The 21741-nt window shown below is 42.6% G+C and overlaps 1 protein-coding gene across 1 annotated transcript in view; it reads left to right on the top strand.

Annotated features, from left to right (window-relative positions):
- LOC308294650 (GTPase HRas) overlaps positions 1 to 17203 on the top strand; it is a 30511-nt gene extending 13308 nt beyond the window's left edge. Inside the window, exons 2-6 of the mRNA XM_080737414.1 lie at positions 1218 to 1359; positions 5022 to 5200; positions 9257 to 9416; positions 13370 to 13494; positions 14247 to 17203. Of these exons, the coding sequence (XP_080593540.1) occupies positions 1249 to 1359; positions 5022 to 5200; positions 9257 to 9416; positions 13370 to 13489 (570 nt within the window). The 5' untranslated portion in view covers positions 1218 to 1248 and the 3' untranslated portion in view covers positions 13490 to 13494; positions 14247 to 17203. The remainder of the gene's footprint in view (positions 1 to 1217; positions 1360 to 5021; positions 5201 to 9256; positions 9417 to 13369; positions 13495 to 14246) is intronic.
- Positions 17204 to 21741: the final 4538 nt, after the last annotated feature.

Below are 21741 nucleotides of genomic sequence, written 5' to 3'. Positions count from 1 at the left end.
TGCACAATGCAGCAATACAAACACGATGGACAGTATTTGGGCTCGCTTGTATCACTATCATGCCCAGGTCGTACCACACAAGATGCTACCCAAGTTCAACATCACTTTTGGTGTCTGGTGTACTCTGTCCATGTGGTTGTGTTCTGAGGCAGGCATCGGTAATGTGAAGGCTTGGTGATGAGGATCACTCTGCCGGTGTCACACTGCTCTCTCTCTCGCGCGCGCACTGCTCTCATGCAGACTCTCGCTGCCCTCAATGAGCACGAGAGGTTTGGAACATTGAGTACCTTCAGCACATTTTTCACATTCCCCTCTGAGGGTCTCAACCTCAGCCCCCCCGCTACACACTCTCTCTCTCACTCACACACACCGCTGGCGCTACCACTCCTGACTGTGGGGTCAGAGATGGTAAGAGCTGTTGTGTTTATTATACAGGGCTGCACCATTGCTTACGAACAGATTTCTCCTCACCTCCCAGTTCAGCCACTTTCTGCCCGGCATCCCTGTTTTGGGCATGTCATTAGTGGCGGAAATTAAACAAATCTAGCAGTTCTCAAAGCTCATAATGCATCACAATGAGGCAAGGCGTCTTTTTTTGCACTATTTGTAGAACGACTAAGTGTATATATAGGACTTCGTTCTGCCATCTGAAAGAAAAATCCACTAAAGATGACCTATGTCATACATGGGAAACTGGCGGCCTGGGGGCCACATGCGGCCCCCACCTTCACTTGATGCTGCCCGCAGGAATACTGATATATATTATTGATTTCAGCCGTTATAATTCCAAACATGCATGACCCGCTTTAATTACTTCGTCTATATTAGTAGCTTAATGACTAGTACTAGTCTTTTTTTTATGTGCAATGCATTTGTATTTAGGTTCATAAAGTTAATTGAAATTAAATAACATTTTTACTTTTCATGATTCCAATTCAAAAATAGCAGATCTACAAGCTCAAAACGCGTCGCGCTGAGCTTGTAGATCGGCTATCGGTAAAAATATACTGGCCCTCTCCATCATCAAAGTTTCCCACCCCTGACCTATGGCCTTACAGTCAGAGGTTCAACTCTATCATACAGTATGTGATTTGGTGTCTGAGTGTCACCCGCTAATATTTCTGGGCTTCGAGCTCAACCTGAGGACATGTTATACATTTCATTTTGCCGGCACGGTTGCTAAGCTCTCTGTGGTCTTTGTGTTGTCTTTGAAGCAGCAGCGGAGTGTGGTGAGCAGCAGCGCAGAGGATGACGGAGTACAAGCTGGTGGTGGTGGGAGCTGGAGGTGTGGGAAAGAGCGCTCTTACCATCCAGCTTATCCAGAACCACTTTGTGGACGAATATGACCCCACCATCGAGGTATGTATGGCACACTTCTGCACTTGCTCAGGTCATCTACTACAGTGGTTTTCAACATTTTCAGGCCGCGACCCCCAAAATAATCATATTTTAACTGGGGACCCCCCCCCCACACCCTGACGAGCACTAAGAGTTGAGGCATAACTTTTTGTTTAACACAGTTCTATTGTGAAACTAGCCGATCTACATGCTACATTTTCACAATTTCTGCCTCTAATATTTGACATTTGGCCAATGTTTAATTTGACCTGACCCACAGGTTGAGAACCACTGCTGGAAATAACGTTTTCATCCACGGCACCCCTGAATTACACTGTTAATTCTTAGAATATTACATCATATTGGAGAAATATCCGTTTCCATCAGAACTGACTGAAAATAACTTTATACATGACGTTTAATGAATTATACTCTAGCATCCCTATTCTGGGGGGAAGGTTCACCAAAGATAGCTGATCTACAAGCTCACAACACTCACAGAGCTTGTATATCTGCTATTTTTGGTGAAGAGAGTTGGCTGTAGATGGAAACGAACTTGAGTACAGGGCAAATCAGGTTTTACTAGTGATATTGATGAATTCCAAATATTATGAAATTATTCTGTGGCACCCCTGGCTGGACTGGCATCACGGCACCCACCCTGATCTACTAACCAGAGCTGGTGGTGTTGAGCTGGTAGTTAATGTCCACAAAGCACAAATACAATGAAAATTGTGTGTGTGTGTGTGTGTGTGTGTGTGTGTGTGTGTGTGTGTGTGTGTGTGTGTGTGTGTGTGTGTGTGTGTGTGTGTGTGTGTGTGTGTGTGTGTGTGTGTGTGTGTGTGTGTGTGTGTGTGTGTGTGTGTGTGTGTGTGTGTGTGTGTGTGTGTGGGGGGGGGGGGGGGGGGGTGTGGTGTGGTGTGTGTGTGCATCAGAATGTAAGTTTATTTTGGCAATATACATTGGCACATATTTTGGAATTTGGCGTGGTGTGGTTTACACAGTAAGTTCTCAAAAGGTGTATACACACACTTACAGTAGTATATGTCTCTGCTGTCGGACAGAAACCAGCTAATTCCAAAAAAAAAAAATCTTTCATGAAATGAAAAAACATCCAGCTCAAGTGGAGTTGGGCGGTTTTGTCCATCATTGATAAGAACAGCTGACGATGGATTTCCAAGCTAATTCTGTCAGCTGATCTGCCAGACAAACGTAAAGGGTGTTCAATAGCACTGATTTATGAGAAAATATATAATAATCTCTCTCTCGATATATGAGTGTAGTTTTTGTGCACTTAGTTTGTATTACAAGGTACACACAAGGTAATAATAGCAAAGCAGTGTGTCGAGAGCCCCTTGTCCTCACATCTGCCGCTGACCACCACGCCTGACATCTTGCCCCTGGAATTGTTCGTACTGCAAAGACCAACGCTCTCCCCAAAACAACGTATTTAATTTATGAGCAGATGCTCTATCAATTCAATTCTCCAAAAGGCCAGGTTTTTGGCAGAAGTTCCCTATAAATCTAGTTTGGAGGTCAAGCATTCGGTCTGCCCTACTACCTTGCAATTCCATTTCTCTTTTGCCACGAGAAAGAAATATTTAGACAGGGAAAAGAATTGACAGAGCTAGAGAGAATGTTTTGTCCTCTCTTCTGTTTCCCCTCTCTCTTTCTCACCACGCCTGCCTCTGGCCGGACAATGTCCTTTTTGTGTATGTGCATTCCTAGCCCCTATGCTCTAACACACAAAGGGACTGCACTCCATGTTTGTGTGGCTGGGTTGGAAGGCTAAACATTGGCTCCACTGCCCCTCTGACGGCCTGCTGCTCATCTGCCGGAGACGGGCCAGAGAATTCATTTTAATGCCAGATATTGGCTAGTTCATTCTCAGCATCTTCAGCTGGGCATCACTTTAGATTGGAGATCAGTGTCGACCTGTTGTTCAACACTAATACAATCTAACTGAAAGTTAACAAGAGCTGCAAGAGCTTCGTATACATTAAATACAATTTAAAAATCAAGCAATATTATACAAACGAATGAAACAAATACATGGTTGGGCAAAATAAACCTGAAGATGGGTTGCTCTTTTGTTATAGAGACACATACACTCTATCTATCTATTGATAATTTGTTTGTGTGTTTATGTCTAGTATGAAAGATATTAAATGTGAACATAATGGTCTGATTTGGCTGCCCTCTAAATAGAATAGAATAGAGTTTATTGCCATTGCACAACTGTATAGGAATTCTTGGAGCACAGCTTCCAGGGTCAGCATTTTAAAATACAGATAAGACAAGACAAGACAAGAAAGAGAACATACTGTACATACTACATAATTATATCCTACCATACTCAATAATAAACTTCATAGTCTAGATTGAAAACTGTGTTGCCTTAGGGAGACAAGCAGGGCGAGGTCGTGCCATGTCTTGGCCATCTGGCCAGTGATGTATATCGGACCAGCTACCCATATATGGAGACTCCTGGTACCCATCACAAACACACTCACATGGTCTCTAAACACCAAAGGTATCCTTAAGAAAGCACAGCAGCGACTGTACTTTCTGAGGCGCCTCAAGAGATTTGGCTTGAGCACTAAGGCTCTTGTGAATTTCTATCGTTGTACCATAGAAAGTGTTCTGACAGGTTGCATCACAGTGTGGTTTGGTAACTTGACTGTCCAGGATGGTAAAAAGCTGCAGAGGATTGTGAAGAGAGCAGCTAAAATTATCGGAACAGAATTGCCACAGCTCCATACAATCTATACCACACGCTGGAAGAAAAATACTCAGAACATCATGAAAGATAGCAGCAGCCATCCCACCCATTCCCTGTTCTCACTCCTCCCATCCAAAAAACGTTACCAGAGCATCAAATCGCACACCACTCGTTTCAGTAATAGTTTTTTTGCCCAGGCAGTCACGTTGCTCAACGAAGGGATGAAAGTGAAACATTGGTAAACATGGGCACTGTACGCATTTTTAAACTGTACACTGTTACACTGTATGGTATTGTCATTGTTGGGACTTGTCTTGTGTGGCCTGCATGGTATGTGGGTCCACACTCTTGTCGGTCACTGTGACCATGTCTTTGTGTAATAAGGCTGAGAGTGCTCCTGGCACAATCATTTCATTGTATCTGTACCTGTATGTCTATGACATCTGACATCATCATACATACAATCCCTTTTACGACCATACATGGAGATACATGGACACAGATATTGGCTGTCTGGCCATCTGTCTTGGCCATATATGGATTCTGTTAGTGTGGTATGTGGCCGATGTGGCCTCCATATTTGGGCATTCCCATATGTTAGATATGGGCTTAATATTGATGACATCAGGGAACTCCATATATGGGGATAAAGGGGATTCTGTTAGTGTGGTTTCCCTGACATCACGGTGAAGTCAAAGCATTATGTCAAATATTAGAGGCAGAAATGGTGAAAATAGCCGATCTACATGCTCGTTGTGAGCATGTAGATCTGCTATTTTCACAATAAAACCGTGTTTTACAAAATGTAATGCCTCCTCAATTCTTCCAACTCTAAGTAGTGTTCGTCAGGGTGTGTGTGGGTGGGGGGGTCCCCAGTTAAAATATGATTATATTGGGGGTCGCAGCCTGAAAAGGTCGAGAACCACGGCTCTAAAATACTGGAATACCCTTTTTTTTTCAGGACTCTTACAGAAAGCAGGTGGTGATTGACGGGGAGACGTGTCTTCTGGACATCCTGGACACTGCAGGTCAGGAGGAGTACAGCGCTATGAGGGACCAGTATATGAGGACAGGGGAGGGCTTTCTCTGTGTCTTCGCCATCAACAACACCAAGTCCTTTGAGGACATTCATCAGTACAGGTGTGTGTGTGTGTGTGTGAGTGTGTAAGGGGGGGGGGGGGGTTCACACAAGGATGACTATGCAGATGACGAGATCTATTATTGTTTATTTAATTGGTGCGTTAAAGTGCTTGGTATGGCTGTTTGTATTGTGCGCTATTATGTTTGTGTGTTTTGGGTGCTCTCACAGGATCTGGGCGGGGAGGGGTGCGCGTGTGTGTGAGTGCGTGCGCGCGTGCACCAGAGCCCTGCAGTAGCTGCTGGATGATGTCATGCTGTAGCGTTTAACACGGCTAAAGAAAGCTTAGCCTCCGACTGTAAGATTACAGCACACTGCCAATGAAATTGATCCTGACTCAATTAGAGCAGAGGGGAGAGGGAGCATGCCCAAGGACAGAGAAGGAGAAAGGGAAGGAGAGATCAGAGAAAAATCAGATGGCAATGACGATATGTTCTTTTACGCGATAACGTTTGGGATTATCTGACCACAACCAGCCTTGTGCGTGCGCTGTGTCGAGGTGACCACATTCTGCGTGGCCTTGCACGGCCTTATTTGTGCCGCGTTCGACGCAAGTAACCACTGACATCACTTGGAAACGATGAACCTCCACGCAGCCCACAAAAGCATGTATGAGCTTAGACTACATGCTAGGAATAGGTGCAGGTCAAGGCTCTGCCGCATTATTTAAAGATCCTTCGTTCATTTGTCCGGTATATAACTGAATGCTCTTCTAATGGCTGATTTATATTTGGTTCCACACAATGTCGTGCATAGCATAGCAAATGTACAAGCACATGCTGGATCTGCTAGCTCACACAACGCGACACACTGCAAGCTTGTAGATCTGCTAAACCGCAAAACTGACGTAGTATAAATCACATGTTGGCACACAGCGTACCACCTGCCTACTGTTTTGGCCTGGTCTCGATGCAAGCATTGTCTGTCACTTGTACTCTGGACGTTGTGAACCCACCAGTGCTGTCATCCCCAGAGGGCACCGCCCAGTGAGACGATACCGTAGCTGCTTTATTTGTTTTCAGGAGGTATTCTCAATTCTGCACTTATTAGACCTTATATGCCCCGTGTGACCAGCGAATTACAAGGCACTGTGTCACCTCGATAGCGCATCAGATGAGCGTGGCCATAAAATGCCATTCTGTCTCAAGCTGTGTGTTGGACACGGTGTGGGGCTGACCGTGGAAAACCTAACCTGCAGTAGGGATGGGACGATAAGCGTTTATCGTGATAAAAAACACTCACGATAATCGTATCGTGGAGATTTAATTTATCGTGAGATCGTCCTCCTTCATGCGCTGGGATCAATTCACCTTTTATTTGCCGAGCAGCATATCCGGTACCACTTAAAACCGACTTAATATACATACTTGATACAGTTTTTTTCCACTCTCTATCAAATGTCTTTGCCAAAAAATAGGCAATCTACAAGCTCACAACGCGTCGCAACGCGACACGTTGTGAGCTTTTTTTTTGGCAAATGCTATTTTTTTGGCAAATGTTCCGCCCCAAGATAATGGATTTTGAATTAACTCGATAATAACGTAAATCCCGATTTCTTTCGTCACAATAATCGTGATGTGAAATGTTTATATCGTCCCATCCCTAACCTGCAGTCCGTCAGCTCGGGGGAGAAATGTTGCGGAGGCAGAAGCCACAGGACCGGGGCTGATAGATTGATCTGACCCACTCCCCTCAGTCAGTCATTCAGCTGGCTGCTGCTGTGGTGATGAGGTAATGCTGCTGCCTGCTCCCCCCCTCCTTTCTCCAGCAGTGCAGCACAGCCCAGCCCCAGCAGGCCCCCGGCTCCTCCTCAGGGTCCTAGAGAGCTGCTTCCTCCCTGGCAGGTCGGCTCTCTGGTGGTGGAGCCGCTGTTGTTTATGAAGCAGGGAGGATTCTTGTCTAGGGATGGGACGATAATCGCTATTATCGTTTATTGTGATTAAAAAAACACTCACGATAATCGTATCGCGGAGATTTGATTTATCGTGAAATTGTCCTCCGTCATGCACTGGGATCAATTCACCTTTTATTTGCCGAGCTGCATATCCGGTACCACTTAAACCCTTCCCCCCCACCCCATTATTGGTAAAACAGATCTGTAAATAACTACTTGATAGTCTTTTTTTTTTTTTTACTCTCTACCAAATCTTTGCCAAAAAATAGCCGATCTATAAGCTCACAACGTGTCGCAACGCAACGCTTTGTGAGCTTGTAGATCGGCTATTTTTTGGCAAATGTTCCGCCCCAGTATAATGGATGTTTGATTATCGTGATAATATCATAAATCGCAATTTGTTTGGTTCACAATAATGGTGACATGAAATTTTCAAATCGTCCCATCCCTATTCTTGACAGAGGAGAAAGCTGTAGTCTGTGTGTACATGTGAATAAACACTAGGGCGTGTCCACACAGGGCCGTCGAGAGTATTTTTGGCAAGGGGGTCAATATCAAAGAGCTGGCCGGGGCCCCCCTCCACGCGGGCCCCCCTCCACGCGTGCCCGTATTCGTGTTTTGGCCCGCGCGCAGCGCGGGCCGAAATAACGTGTATTTCACAGGAAATTACTCATTTTCAAAGTAAAAAAATGGTTAAAAGTGGTTCTACATGGCGGCATAACCGTTCAGAGATTGTGCTAGGGTTTTAAACTGGGTTTTAAACTGTTGATCACTGTAACTGGCATGGTTAAAATTTACCGGACATCTGATAAAAATATCGGTCATAGATATTTGTATGCATTAATGACAAGCAGGTCTGTGTAATGTGCCAATGTGAACCAGAGACATCGGTACATGTTGGATTGTACTGTTTGAACATAAGTATGTACACAAATGTTAGGGCCATCTTGCACAAATACATTAATTAACCATGTTACCATTTGCGCATCGGCGTGCGTAAATGGTTGCTCAATAACCTGAACATTGCATTACTTTGAGAACACATTTCCTTCATAATAAGAAACAAAGCATATAGCCTGCTGCACATAAATATGTATTTCAGATTAATCCTTCAAAATATGGCTCAGCTTTCAGCTGACATAAGGTAATAAAGTATATAGGCTTAGGCTACTCACAAGCTACTGTAATAGATAAAGGCGTCCCTGCATCTGGTTTAGGACAGCTGTTTGGGACAATTCAGTTGATAAGCATTTGTGCCTCCTCGGATATATTCCACTCAAGCCACGGTGACATTTTAACGTGTCCTCTGTCCACATGATAACGTGTTTCATCTTTCTGGATGGAACAGCCCAGTCCATTTTTTTCCATCTTCAAATAGGTGTGCAGTGGCTGGACAACTTAGCCAACTTTACTCACACAAGTGCCCTCTTGTTTCAAAGTGTCTGTAACATACTCTAACTAATAATACAGATTTGACTGTCCATCGTCCACGTGCAACTTAAACTGTGCCCTATTTCAAAGCCTTATTTTAGCTTATTTTACTCAGGTTAATATTAAAAGGAAATATGTACTGTATAACTTATTTTGTGCAACTTCGCTTCGCTTGCGTCTCTCTGGGAGGGAGAGAGAGAGAGAGAGAGAGTGAGAAAGAGAGAGAGAGATGTCGCTGAACTGCCGCTCCAAACATGTACAATTATGCAATATATAAGGTGCTCACCGCATTGTTGAAACTCTTTCTACCGACCCGCAAACTCCTCGTCCTCGCCATGTGTTAATCCATATGTTTCCAATAAATTAATGTTCACTCAAACTTGTCTCGGAGTCGGCAGTCGGCACTGTAGCTTCTTCCGCAAACAAAGCATGTCCTAGTATGAGAGCGAATAGCGAAGGAGATAAATGTCATGTGGGCCATCTTGACCCAATGAGATTCCAAGATTCCTGCCTACCGTAACTGACAGTGTAAGTGCGCCCTCCAAAGGCCCGGGCCGGAGGGAGGGGGCCCGGGCCGGGGCCCCCCACCCACGGGGCCCCCCCACTCCCGGAACGGGGTAAAGAGTACCCTTTACCCCCCCCTATCGACGGGCCTGGTCCACAAGACCAAAACGACTAGACGGAATAGAAAATGAGAATTTATTTGTCTTGTTTTTCCACCTCCCCTTCACAGAGAACAGATCAAACGTGTGAAGGATTCCGACGACGTTCCCATGGTGCTCGTGGGGAATAAATGTGACCTGCCAGCGCGCACGGTAGACACGCGGCAAGCACAGGAGCTGGCCCGTTCGTACGGCATCCCTTACATCGAGACCTCTGCCAAGACACGACAGGTAACCGTACAAGTACACAACCTCACCCAGATGCAAGTACACAACCTCGCCGTAGTAGTCCATGGGCCATACGAGATGTTGCTCTCGGAAAGGTGGCATTTTTGAGAAGCTCTATATCTGTAGATTATATTTTGGTATGATAACCCTTCCTGAGTCACAGCTAAATTGGTGTTACAGTATCAGCTGATAAAGTTGGTGTCCCATTAACTTTACTAAAAAAATAATCTGCTTTAAGTAGCATATGAGGGGTCAAATTAGGGTTTTTTCATGATTCTGAATCCATTGCAAGCATGGGTTTTGCACGAAAAACATTCCTTGGGCTAATAATGGCTCCCACAAAACTGTGAAAAGTGATGACTCATCACCTTTCATCACTAGTTTTGTGGAGCTGATGACACCAATTTAGCTGTGACTCAGGAAGGGTTAGGGCCTCTACACATGGGGCGACATTGTGCGCAATGTTGTGGCATTCGAGGAATTTATGACCGCGACGAGCAACAGCCCAAGATTGCTCATGACGCACAGTTTTACGTTTTTATCATGATCTGACTTTTAATGTCACTGGTTTAATTCCTATACAGCTTGCTGCTGGCTGTACATAAAGTCTGTCTCCCCACAACTGCTGCCTGCTGCATCAGCCATTTCGTCATATGGTGGTGTAGCGCGTTGAAATATCAGCGCTACAAGCTCACAACACACCACAACGCGCGGCGTTGTGATCTTGTATGTCTGCTATTTTCGAGACACAACAACATCGCAATACGGTGATACGGCGAAGCGCAAATCAAGCTTGTCACTCACACAGCTGCTGCTCCTCAGCGCTGCGTGCGGTACGGCACAGTGTTTTGGGTTCGCTCGGGCTTTGGTTGGTGACGGTGTTATTACTGTTATGTTGATATGATAAACAGAACCGGGGTTCTGAACCAAGCTGGACCCAGTCCCAGTTGATGATAATAAAACAGGGACCCAAACACATGGGTCGTGTGGATATTAGGAAGCACAGTGGCTGTCTGTCACAGCAATGGATTAAGTGGTAGAAGTTGGTGGTACATTCTTCTTCTTTCGTGTATCATCGTCCTTTGCACGCAAGTCAACCATCCTTGCCCCATCATGACAAAACATTATAAAAACAAAGGTTGTAGGTTTGTAAAACCCAAAACATAGCCTATATGCTTTTTTCTTCTAGGCTACTGTGCGACAGTTCACTCGTGCCCACAGGCCACTGCCCACTTTAGCCTATTCAGTTATTTTTTGGCAAGTGAGACCTCTGCATGGCTAGATATTAACTCATTGGTTGTTTACAGCCGAGGAAACCTAATATTTTTCTATGTCTTTCACTGCTGGCTTCTCCTACCTGTTAACGCGGGCGCTAATCCAGTTCCCATCGTGCGCGATCGGCATTGTGTGTTCGCGTATTCCATCAGCTTCTCAAATCCTTTTAAATTTTGAGAATTGATCAATCCGTTCTCCATCTGTAAGCCGTGGTGTTTACACAGAAAACTAACGGGCCGGAATAGAGGACGGACCATCCGCTTCCGGTTTGCGGCCTCAATGTTAATCGGCCCGCTCCATAATGTGTCCGTGTAGAAACCGATCCCGGAGCATTAGTTCCGGCCTATTTTAGTTCGGCTTCGATACATTAAAAAAAAAAATAAAGCTTATTAAATCTTCGGGTTCCTCGGGCATAGCGGAGAAGCCCTACAAAGGGGTATTTTTTGGCAGAAGTTAACTATAAAAATATGATATTGCATCTGTGATAAAGTGGAAAGAAGCCCAGCGTGCGCTCTAAAGACGCAAACACAGAGACGCAGCACGGCAGCAGCCCACTCTCTCTTTCTCCCTCCCCTCCCTCTCTCTTCTTGTCAGATTTCACCACAGTGCTGTCGGTGAAGTCACTCTTGTAGTGTGAACGGTCTTTCTCGCACACAACCCAATAATCTTCAAGAAAGAGGATTGTGTAGTGTAAACTGTAAATGCTTCGGATTGTACGTGAACTCTTGCCTTCTGTGGAGGCTTTCATCATACCAAAATATAATCTACAGATATAGAGCTTCTCGAAAATGCTAAGTAACCTTTGCTACCTTTCCGAGAGCGACATCTTGTATGGCTATAAGCGTACAAGTACGCGACCTCAAGTACACAACCTCACCCAGATGCAAAAGCAAGAACAACAGCGGGGTCTAGTAACGGCTCCCCTGTGGATCTCTGATCCACATGATGTCAGACTTGCCCAAATATGGGGGAACGGCAGGAAGGCAGATCTGAGATTATGAATTCACAAAATATGAAGAACACGCACAGCGGACACACACACAAGCAATAACTATAAAATATTCTGCAGCATGCACAAGAAATTAGGCGCTGATTTGCAAGACTAGCCGCAGACAGACACACAGACAGACCTTCTATAGATGGCTCGCCCCCTGGTAGCCACGGCGTAGAAACATGTGTTCACGTTTGCTTTTAAACGGAGCATAAACCGTAGAACTGGACTCCCAGGAGTGTGATCGATTTGGTGGGGAAATAAAGCCTGTAAGGCACAAAGTATCGCAACCCTGTGTGTGAGAAATTATTACGACTACAAAAGCATACATAGAAATGATGAGAATGTTCTATTTACCCCGCCAAATATCTTGCAGATTGCCAGTTATTGTACGTTTTCACAGATGTACTGTACAGGCCTTCTACATACACATACAGAGCAGTGAGAGATGTGTGTTGCTGTGCTGGGAACGTTCTATTATTCGGCAGGCGATGACTCATGGCCAGGTTGCTTTGCCTTGAGAACTGTTGAAAGGCTTCTCGAGGGTGATTCTCTGCACACTGCCCATCATATAGTACTTCCATATAGACCAACACATGCAGCGCTTTAATGGCATGTCTGTAGGGCTGTCACAATTATTACATAATCGTATAATCGTGATTATTTGACATTTTCGCAATTATTTTGTCATAATCGTCATAATCGTGAATGTTGAAAAATGTCCAAAATAGTGGAAATAGCAGATTGTGAGCTTGTAGATCGGCTATTTCCACTATCAAAGTTATTTTTTAAGTAGTAAGTTGTCAAATATGTCAGTAATTTCTTTGTATATTTAGGTTATGTGTCATATCTACCATGTAAAACTTCAAAGCCTAAAAGCCAAACAGAAATGTAATTATCAACGACAAAAACACAATTAAATCGTTAATCGCCAATTATTTGAGTGGCAATTAATCGTCATGTAAAATGTCATATCGTGACAGCCCTACATGTCTGTCAGTCAATATCTGGCTAATAATAATAATACTGTTTTTGATCATTGGTGTTATTTGATTAACACTTAAAGGTAGGGTAAGTGATATTTTTTGGTCAAGCAATAATTTTTGTTAGAAGGCTAAAAGCACTATATTCAGATCGTATGCATTGTTATAGAGTGTTTATTCAGTAACAGGCGTCCCCCCATCTCTCTAGCTATTTAATAAACAGAAAATACATTTTCAGGTGGTTTGCACATTTTCAACCAATCAGGGACGGAGAGAGTACCCATTTATCAGCCTGAAAATGCATTTTCTGTTTATCCAGTAGGGCTGGAGAGACCGGGAGACACCTGTTACTGAACAGCCAATAGCAATGATTAGTACTATCAGAATATATGTAGTTCTCACTTTTAACACAACAAATGAATATGACTAACCCTACCTTTTGTGAGATGGCCATGGTCACCATGGTAACGTTATTTAATACTTGAATAGAAAAATGAGTTGTGAGCTTTATAATTTGACATGTATTGGCCTTGGGGGGCATCCAGGTGGCAAACAGGTGAAACCCTCGGTTCATTGTTCATTGTGAATCTTCCATGGCTGTCTACACCCTCCCCACACTGACCATTATTAAAGTACAGCCTTGGGTCTGGGTCTGACTCTCTCTCTGTGTGCGTGTGTGTGTGTGTTGCGCACGTGCGCATGGGCAGGGAGTGGAAGATGCCTTCTACACGCTGGTGAGAGAGATCAGACAGCACAAGCTGAGAAAGTTGAACCCTCCTGATGAGAGTGGTCAGGACTGTATGAGCTGTCGCTGTGTGGTATCGTGATGCAGGTAAGACATCTTCCCCTGGATCTTTGCACCTTCATTTAACTCTGAGAGTGTAGGCTACACCTTACTCTTGTGTCACCAATGGATACATTCATGCTGAGAATTTGACTGTGTACTTTTTGAAGTTGCAAACTCCTTCAAATCTGCGCCTGTTGGAATCTTTATACTTGACATTCAAATATGGAGAGGGGGCGGGATTAATGGACCGTGACATCAAAGTCTGCGGGCCAGTTACAGTGAAGGCTTTTCTGAGGCTAAGTATTCAGAAAACCCCAGACCACAGAAATCCACTGAATTTTCAGTTCTGTTTTTTGGGGGTGTTCAAGTTATGTTTTGTGTTCAAGTTATGTTTTTGGGATGTAATTGACGTCAGAAAACCTTTAAAGGACCAATCAGTGATACATACATAAATCATATCATAAACAAATGGATAGCTAGGTGATTGACTCTTGGTTGACCAACAAGTCAATGAAATTTGTATATGCTGTATTTTGGGACTGTAATAGGTTTGTTTACATTGGTAATATCTGTAAACACTGGAGTAAAGCAATACCTATATTTTCATTTATGGTGAGGGAAGAAAGTTCCAAATAGCATATTTTCCATCTATAAATCAAACACTTAAGAATGTCTGTGAATATAACCTAATGTATATGTTCAAATCAATTGGGCCTTTTAAGAATGTTCCCATTAGATGTTCCTATCAATGCAACAACATGACTGGTGTAATTGTATCTTTCTCGTTTTCCTTCCAGCTCACCGTGGCAGGGTGAGGATAGGATCTACAGTACGATGCATAGAGGCAGCATGGACTTTGAAACAACACAAACATAAACTTTTCAAAAAGAGATGGCGGTCAAAGCAAAAAGCAAGCGAGCAAGGAAAAACCACCACACTTGACTGTACCATAGACCTTTTTATTGAAAGGAGGACTTGGACCCTTTGGCCTAAAATGGCTGTCAGAACTAGGGGCTCTCCTAGGACGGTCCGTCCTCTCTTTGGGTCCATGTCTGCCTGTGCGCACCACCACTAATGACTGTCGACTCCGGCGTGATCTCGCTGGACAAGCTCCCTGAGTTCCTGCTAACTTATTGTTTTACAGTCTCAACACTGGTCTTAAAGGGGGCATCACCCGCCCCCTCACACACCTTGAAAGCCTAATCCCCACCCCCACCCGCTCCCCCTGGAAAGACTGACTGGACTGGACTGGATATTATTTTAAACCGAACCCACACTCTCATAAACACAGCATTCCGCTTGACCACACACACACATACCTGTTGCTTCTAGAGTGGCCCGTGCAGTAAACCTCATTATACTGGATGCAGAGGTATGAAGTCTGACATGAGATGCCATGTAGGAATGATTCGATTTTAAAACGTCGTTCACTGGTTTGCCTGGCCATGACATGTTTGACTCTACAGAGGATTTTTTATATATATATATATAATTATAGATTTTTTTCTTCTCGCTCTCTCTCTGATTGAGGGTTATGAAAGTGATCACTCAGCGCTGTTAAGTGAGTAGGGATGTTTATTTCAGGTGACAGGGGATTGCCATGTTTAGATTGCCTATTACGTTATGGATGGGGACCTGCATTTGATGGAAAAAAAAGATGGACTCATGTTCAGAGATTGCAGCAGCTGCCTTGACCCCCCCGGCTCCCAATTTTTGTGTTGTAAAGGTTCCCTTTGGGGAATAATAATGGTAATGGCTAGTGTAGGTTCTGGTGCAATATGATTGTTTATTATCTGATTTGAAACGGATTGGGAATAAACCATCTCTCACGCCTATACTTATTTGCGTGTATTTCTTTGGTTTGCGAAAGAAGGAGCTACAGACCATTACCGGTAATTGTCGCCGCCTCCTTCACGGTTGCCAAGACTGAAGTGACGCTTTCAGAATTAGCAATCCCTTTACAGCCATGCAGTGGGCAGGGCAGTGGCAGCCAGGCCATGGTTTCAGTCAAAATGGCAACCATCTTTCTTTTTGGATTTAATTTAGATAGCTGTATGGTGTACGACTGGTATTTACTCATATTGCAGCCTTTCAGTAGATAGCAGGTGCTGTTTCTCTGTTTATAAGGCTCAGGAATTGGGGTCCAGGAAGGTCTCGTGTTCCTGGGCTCAAGAGAATAAATATCACCAGTTAAGTTTCACAAGTCCTGCCTTCAGAGTATGGACGATCTGTGGAACAATAGGCTACATACACCAAACTACCCTCAAACTGCTTCTCTTTCTAGTCACAACTCCAACCTCCTTGAAAGGAACGATAACCAGTATAGGTGCTCCATATTAATTTGTGGAACTTACGTATAATAATGAATTTGATGTTGAGTTTTGGAGGTGCATTGCTTTGTTTCCTTAATATTGACTAGCTTGTGCTCTCCTATGATTAACTGCATTTGTTTGCTGCCTACATGGAAAAAGACTGTGTTTTATCTTGCCTTATCTGTTAGCTAGCTAGTACCTCATGTATGCAGTGAAGTCTACTTGAGACAAGTGTGGTGTTCTGTGCGTTTTCATCGTTTTGTGTATGACTGAAGAAATGTTGAGATTAGACTTGCACTGTACTGTACAGTATTTGATGTTGCATTATCTTAAGAAAGGCCAACCAATCACCCCAGAAAACACTACATTAATGGGATTTATTTCTGTTTATTTTTAATTTTTTTATGGCATGTATGTCAGAAGATGCAAGTCTAATGTGGAAAATGCAATGCCAACACCTTCTTTTTGACCCGACTCACTACAACACCCTCTGTTTTACGCACTGTGGCTATTTTTTATTCATTCAGAGTTTAAATTGTGAATTTCCATTAAAATAATATAAAAGCCAACCACATTTGAGCTTTTTTCTGTGAAGTAGATCAAATTAATGCTAAAGTTGATTTTATTTTATTGTGAGTATCTCTTAGGGCTGACCCCTCAGTCAAGTAATTGGTCCTTTTAGTCATACAAGAATTTATTTCTTATGTTTTTCCATACTGAATAAGTTATTTCCAGAAAGGTACATACCTTTCTGGTAAGTACAAGATATCAAAAGGTGCAATGCATGCATGTGTGCATCATTGCATGAGGAAAGCTCAATTTGATAGATTTGTCAAATATTAACGCGTTAGTCAACAAAGACCTTTATCATTACTCGACTAAGAAGACCTTTATCATTACTCGACTAAGAATTCCTTAAGTCGAATGCTCGCTACCTGTTATCTTGAACCCTTTACAACTGTTTGCCATGACTTGACATGAATGGTGCTCCTTGTAAGCTCACAATAGATTTTCTGTGTGGACTAATGGGACAGACTCCCCTTGAATCCCTAAAAGAAATTGTACTGTTTCCCAAGAAATCCATCACTCATTCCTCTGATGCCAAAATCTAATTAAACCACCTGAAATGAGAGTAACCGACCTGTCCTGGTCTGGACCCCCCACTTCAAGAGGCTTCAAATGTTTGGACCCAACTTCCCTGAGTGGAGTAGTACTCCAGGTAGCCCACACTGGGACACTAATCTGTTAAAGCGGTTAAACAGAATGAAGAAATGGCATGGCTTCATCCCTAGATACCGTGGACACACTTTCACCATTATTACCATGCAAAAGTCGGGAGATGTTTTTGTGTGAAGGCTTTGTTGTCCTTAACTGGATGTCTTGAAATACTCTCTCCCATGTCTCCTGAGTTTCAAAAGGATTTACTGTTTTGGCTTGGTTGAATTTGTACAGTTATAGTAAAGCTTGTTCATTCTCACATGACTAAAAGAAATGTTTTGGAAATATTATCGATGAAGATAATGTTCAGATTGTCTTTCTCTAAATCCTTTTAATTGTTATTTTGGTGGGGAGAAAAAGGGTATAAAACTGTGAATGTATACCTAAATGAGATACGGTTTGATTTACGCTGAGGAACTGTTTAACACATTTGAGGTTAAAGTAATGTTGAAAATAAAATGCGACATTAAACTTTCCTAGCATTTTCAAATGTGTACATTAAAGCTTCAGCTAATAGCACCACCATTGATCCCGATTATAGCCTCATCCGAAAATAGACCTGCTAGTAACGGCACCCGACTCAGTTGTACGACTAAGTAGAAATCTGGCATTAGTAGTTTCTATGGTTGATTTTTATTCATGGCAAGGGGTGTGGTGTGGTTCTTAACATGTACTGACAGTCCCTAGTCCTCTTGTCTTCTCCCTGTGTTCAATATATAAGATCTGTGACGATAATACCATAATACCTATGCATTAAATGCCAATTAAATCAGAAGTTTAGTGTCAAGTTGCAAAAGGGATACATGGCCAGCAGACCACATGTGTATGTTTCTGAATAGCTGGGAAGCATGACAAAAAACATAATATGAAACAATGGGAGTTCTGCACAAAGATACAGAGGGTCTAAGGGCTTGCTTCTCCCTTGCAAAGTGTGTAATGAGGTCTGAAAATGAAATGTCAAATATTTTACTTTAATGTATTTACTCTCCAGCAATGTGGCGAAAATGTATAACAGGACAGGAATAAAGATGTCAAGATGAACACATGTCCCAGTGCTATGTCTGTAAACTATTGTGACTGCTACCTCTCTAATAATTGGACAGAACTGCCATCTACAGGCCGATGTACAGTAGTAGTGTTTATAATTTCAGAGCTCACACTGGATTTTACTGTCATGTTGGATTGACCCAGGTTTGCCATGTCATTGTCCAACTTTAGGTTGTATTGGTCGATTTGTGATTCCTTCAGCTTAGTTTACATTTGTACACACACAACTTTGTCCTTATTCAGTCCAGATACCACACAATGTGAACAAGCACATAGCTACATTAACCTCATTCAATAAATAAACAAGGAATGCATGGAATGGTGCAACATGTTTCATATCGATAAAATGATTTCAGATTGTTAGATTCTACAGGCAAATCGTGTTGACTAACTTTTTTTTTTTTTTTTTTTACTTCATATGTGTGTAGTCTACTGGAAACCCTCATAGGGCCCATGCTGAACCCAGACAGGTTGTTTCCTATGAACTTGTATGATGGTTTAGCAGATGAGATTAAAGGGGAAGACCACCCATTTTCAATATTGAACTATGTCATTAATATACCTTAGAGGAGTTGTGTGGAAATTTAAAAAAAAAGTTCCCCCTCTTCTGTGTTGCCTTGAACTGGAGGATTGATTTGGGGGTTTGTATTGTAAAGTACAACGGTGTGATGTCATCACATTGTGATTTGCAATACAAACCCCAAAATCAATCCTCGCGTAACTGATCAAAATGCTCCACTTCCCATTGTTGTCCCGTGTGATGCAAGTCAGCTCCTCTGCCACATTGTCTGGCCTGTGGCAGGTAGAATCAGGGACTTTTTGCCTCTAGCATGTCACGCCCTGCCGATGCCTATACTGCAGCTGAAGCTGACGAGACCTTTGCCATGAGGAAGCTGACATCACCCTCATTAGCTACATGTTGCAGGCAGCAGGAGCAGGGGGCCACCATATCACCACCTAAGTGATGATGACACTGACATATTATTTGTCCTGACTCCTGTCAGTGTAATGGGTTTGGACGGCCGAACAATATCAGTCAGCAATTCAGATGGAGAAATGGGATGGCACCATCCTGGACATAAATGCCAGTGCCAACATCAGGCCATCATTTTATTATTAGCTTTTATTAGTGTGGTTTCCATATAGTTCTCGCCTAACTTTATAGAGTAAGACTAAAAGTAACCCCAAACCCCAACTTTAAATAGAGTAATCCCTTGCCCAACTTATAGATAAGAGTAACCCCAAAAAGTCCATTGATTTCAAAACTCATTCATGAGTTGTACTGAAAATAAACCCACACATAAGCTCCTTGAACTGTTTTATACAGGACATACTGAACTTCCGGGATGGTGACTGTTGAAAGGCTGTTAACTTGAGGTCAATGCTGGGAAAGCAGGTCGGATTTATTACTCCCAGGCAATCAAAAGGAAGTCAGATTGTGTGCACACACGTTGTTGAGTGTGGCAGTGGCCGTATATAGCCTACTGTATTTGCCCTATACACTACAAGCTCACAACAATCTGCTATTTTCACTCTTTCAGATAATATTTTTCAATTAGTAGTAGTGTGTCATGACTGTATTTTTCCAAAAGTGGTAAGATTTGGACAAGCACATATACACTATATTCACATATACCGGTATAACAATTATTATAACAAATAATTATAATTTGAATGCCATGAAATCAATATGGTTTTGTCTGGTTTGACAGGGTATGTAGAACAGGTGTACATCTTTAACGGGCGTGGTGATATTATATGATAATGTGATTCTGTGGACCTTGACCCAGCTCTTTTGACAGAATGATAACTTCAAAATCAACAGCACAAACCCACACAGTGGCAGTAGTTAGTCAAAAGATACATACGATTAACAGAAGAATATGTTGACTTATCGGGTCAATGCCATATTCAGGTTATGTAGTCTAGTTACTGCTATTTACGGTTCAGCTTCATTTGCATAAATATAAGGTTGTCCTGTCATTGGCCTGCATGGGTGGTAAAAGATAGTTATCCATTAACCCTAGAAAGAAGAAAACATTTAAGAGTCAGTGACAAAAACCATACAAACCAAGAATTGTGTTTTGCCTGCATTTAAGCAAAACCATGGCGTCCTACCACAGTGTGGATCCAATTAAGAAGATGCTTCCCAAGGTAAGAATATGTCTCTACATTTGATGTATTTACACTTTCTCTGAAGATGTTTATAAACTAGAAATGAGGACATTAAGCTTCATTCACCTTAAGTGCTAGGACTACGGCCTAACTGTTCTCTCTTAACACTACTGTATCTATATTATTATTGCTGCTACAATGTCTGAGGTAAATAAAATAAAAATGTACCTGTACACAAGATGAAACAATAAAGATACCTTGGACCTTGAATATCAAGTTTTCCCCTTTTCAGACATAATGATTAGTGTCTGATTGTTCTGTTTTCTATCTTTACTCACAGACATATGCCCACAGGAAACATGTAGCACATGAAATATTTGTTGCACTGACCCACTACAATTACCTTCTGCCAATGATGGATAAATATGGTAATACGCACAAAATAATCCCTATGTTCTTACTGTACAGCCTATAATGGTCCTCGTTCATGCATGTTATCTTTTGTAATCAATGTTCCACTGTTTCTACAGTTTTCAATGAAGGCACTGTAAAGGACCTGATGAGTTTAAAGGGGACCATCCCTGCCGTGTACAGAGGTAGCAATTACCTTTCATCTTGTGACAGGACAGTTAGGGCTGTCACGATATGACATTTTACATGACGATTAATTGTCACTCAAATAATTGGCGATTAACGATTTAATTGTGTTTTTGTCGTTGATAATTACATTTCTGTTTGGCTTTTAGGCTTTGAAGTTGTACATGCAGGTAGATATGACACATAACCTAAATATACAAAGAAATTACTGACATATTTGACAACTTACTACTTAAAAAATAACTTTGATAGTGGAAATAGCCGATCTACAAGCTCACAACGCGTCGCGATGCGACGCGTTGTGAGCTTGTAGATCTGCTATTTCCACAATTTTTGACTTTTTAAAAAATATATATGAACATTTTTCAACATGGAAACGATTATGGCGATTATGAAAAATAATCACGATTATGTCAAAAATCACGATTAGACGATTATGTAATAATTGTGACAGCCCTATGTGACGTTGAAACATAACCTGCATTTTAGCATCCGAATGAGCCCTTCCATGTTTTTTTACCCACAAAGGCCAGACCTACAACATCCCGGTATGCGTATGGTTGGAAGAAAGCTACCCTGAAAGCGCTCCAATATGTTATGTGGACCCCACCCGTGAAATGATGATCGTTAAAAGAAGGTATACGGACAGCAATGGTCAAGTCCAGCTGCCTTACCTACAGGAGTGGAGACAGGTAAGGGGATCAGACTAATGATGCTATGTTGGGCATGCCAATACAGCTGTAAGCATTCAAAAATGTCAAACTAAATCTTCAAGTCTTCCAAAAATGTAATAACAACAATTGCACGACAAAATATAGAATACTAGTCCTGTGCCTGGGGGTGTGCACTATATATGAGGTATTGAATATAGGAGTCTCAGAAGTAATGTTGGAGAACCCAGACCGGTGCCCATTGGGCAGAATAGTCACCATTGATGTCCAGTTGTGCAATACCTGTTCTATCCGTCCGTCCGTCCGTCCGTCCGTCCGTCCGTCCGTCCGTC

This window comes from Nannobrachium achirus (assembly GCF_963921795.1).
Source record: "Nannobrachium achirus genome assembly, chromosome: 11".
Classification (NCBI taxonomy): domain Eukaryota; kingdom Metazoa; phylum Chordata; class Actinopteri; order Myctophiformes; family Myctophidae; genus Nannobrachium; species Nannobrachium achirus.
This window is presented reverse-complemented; position numbering and strand designations above follow the sequence as displayed.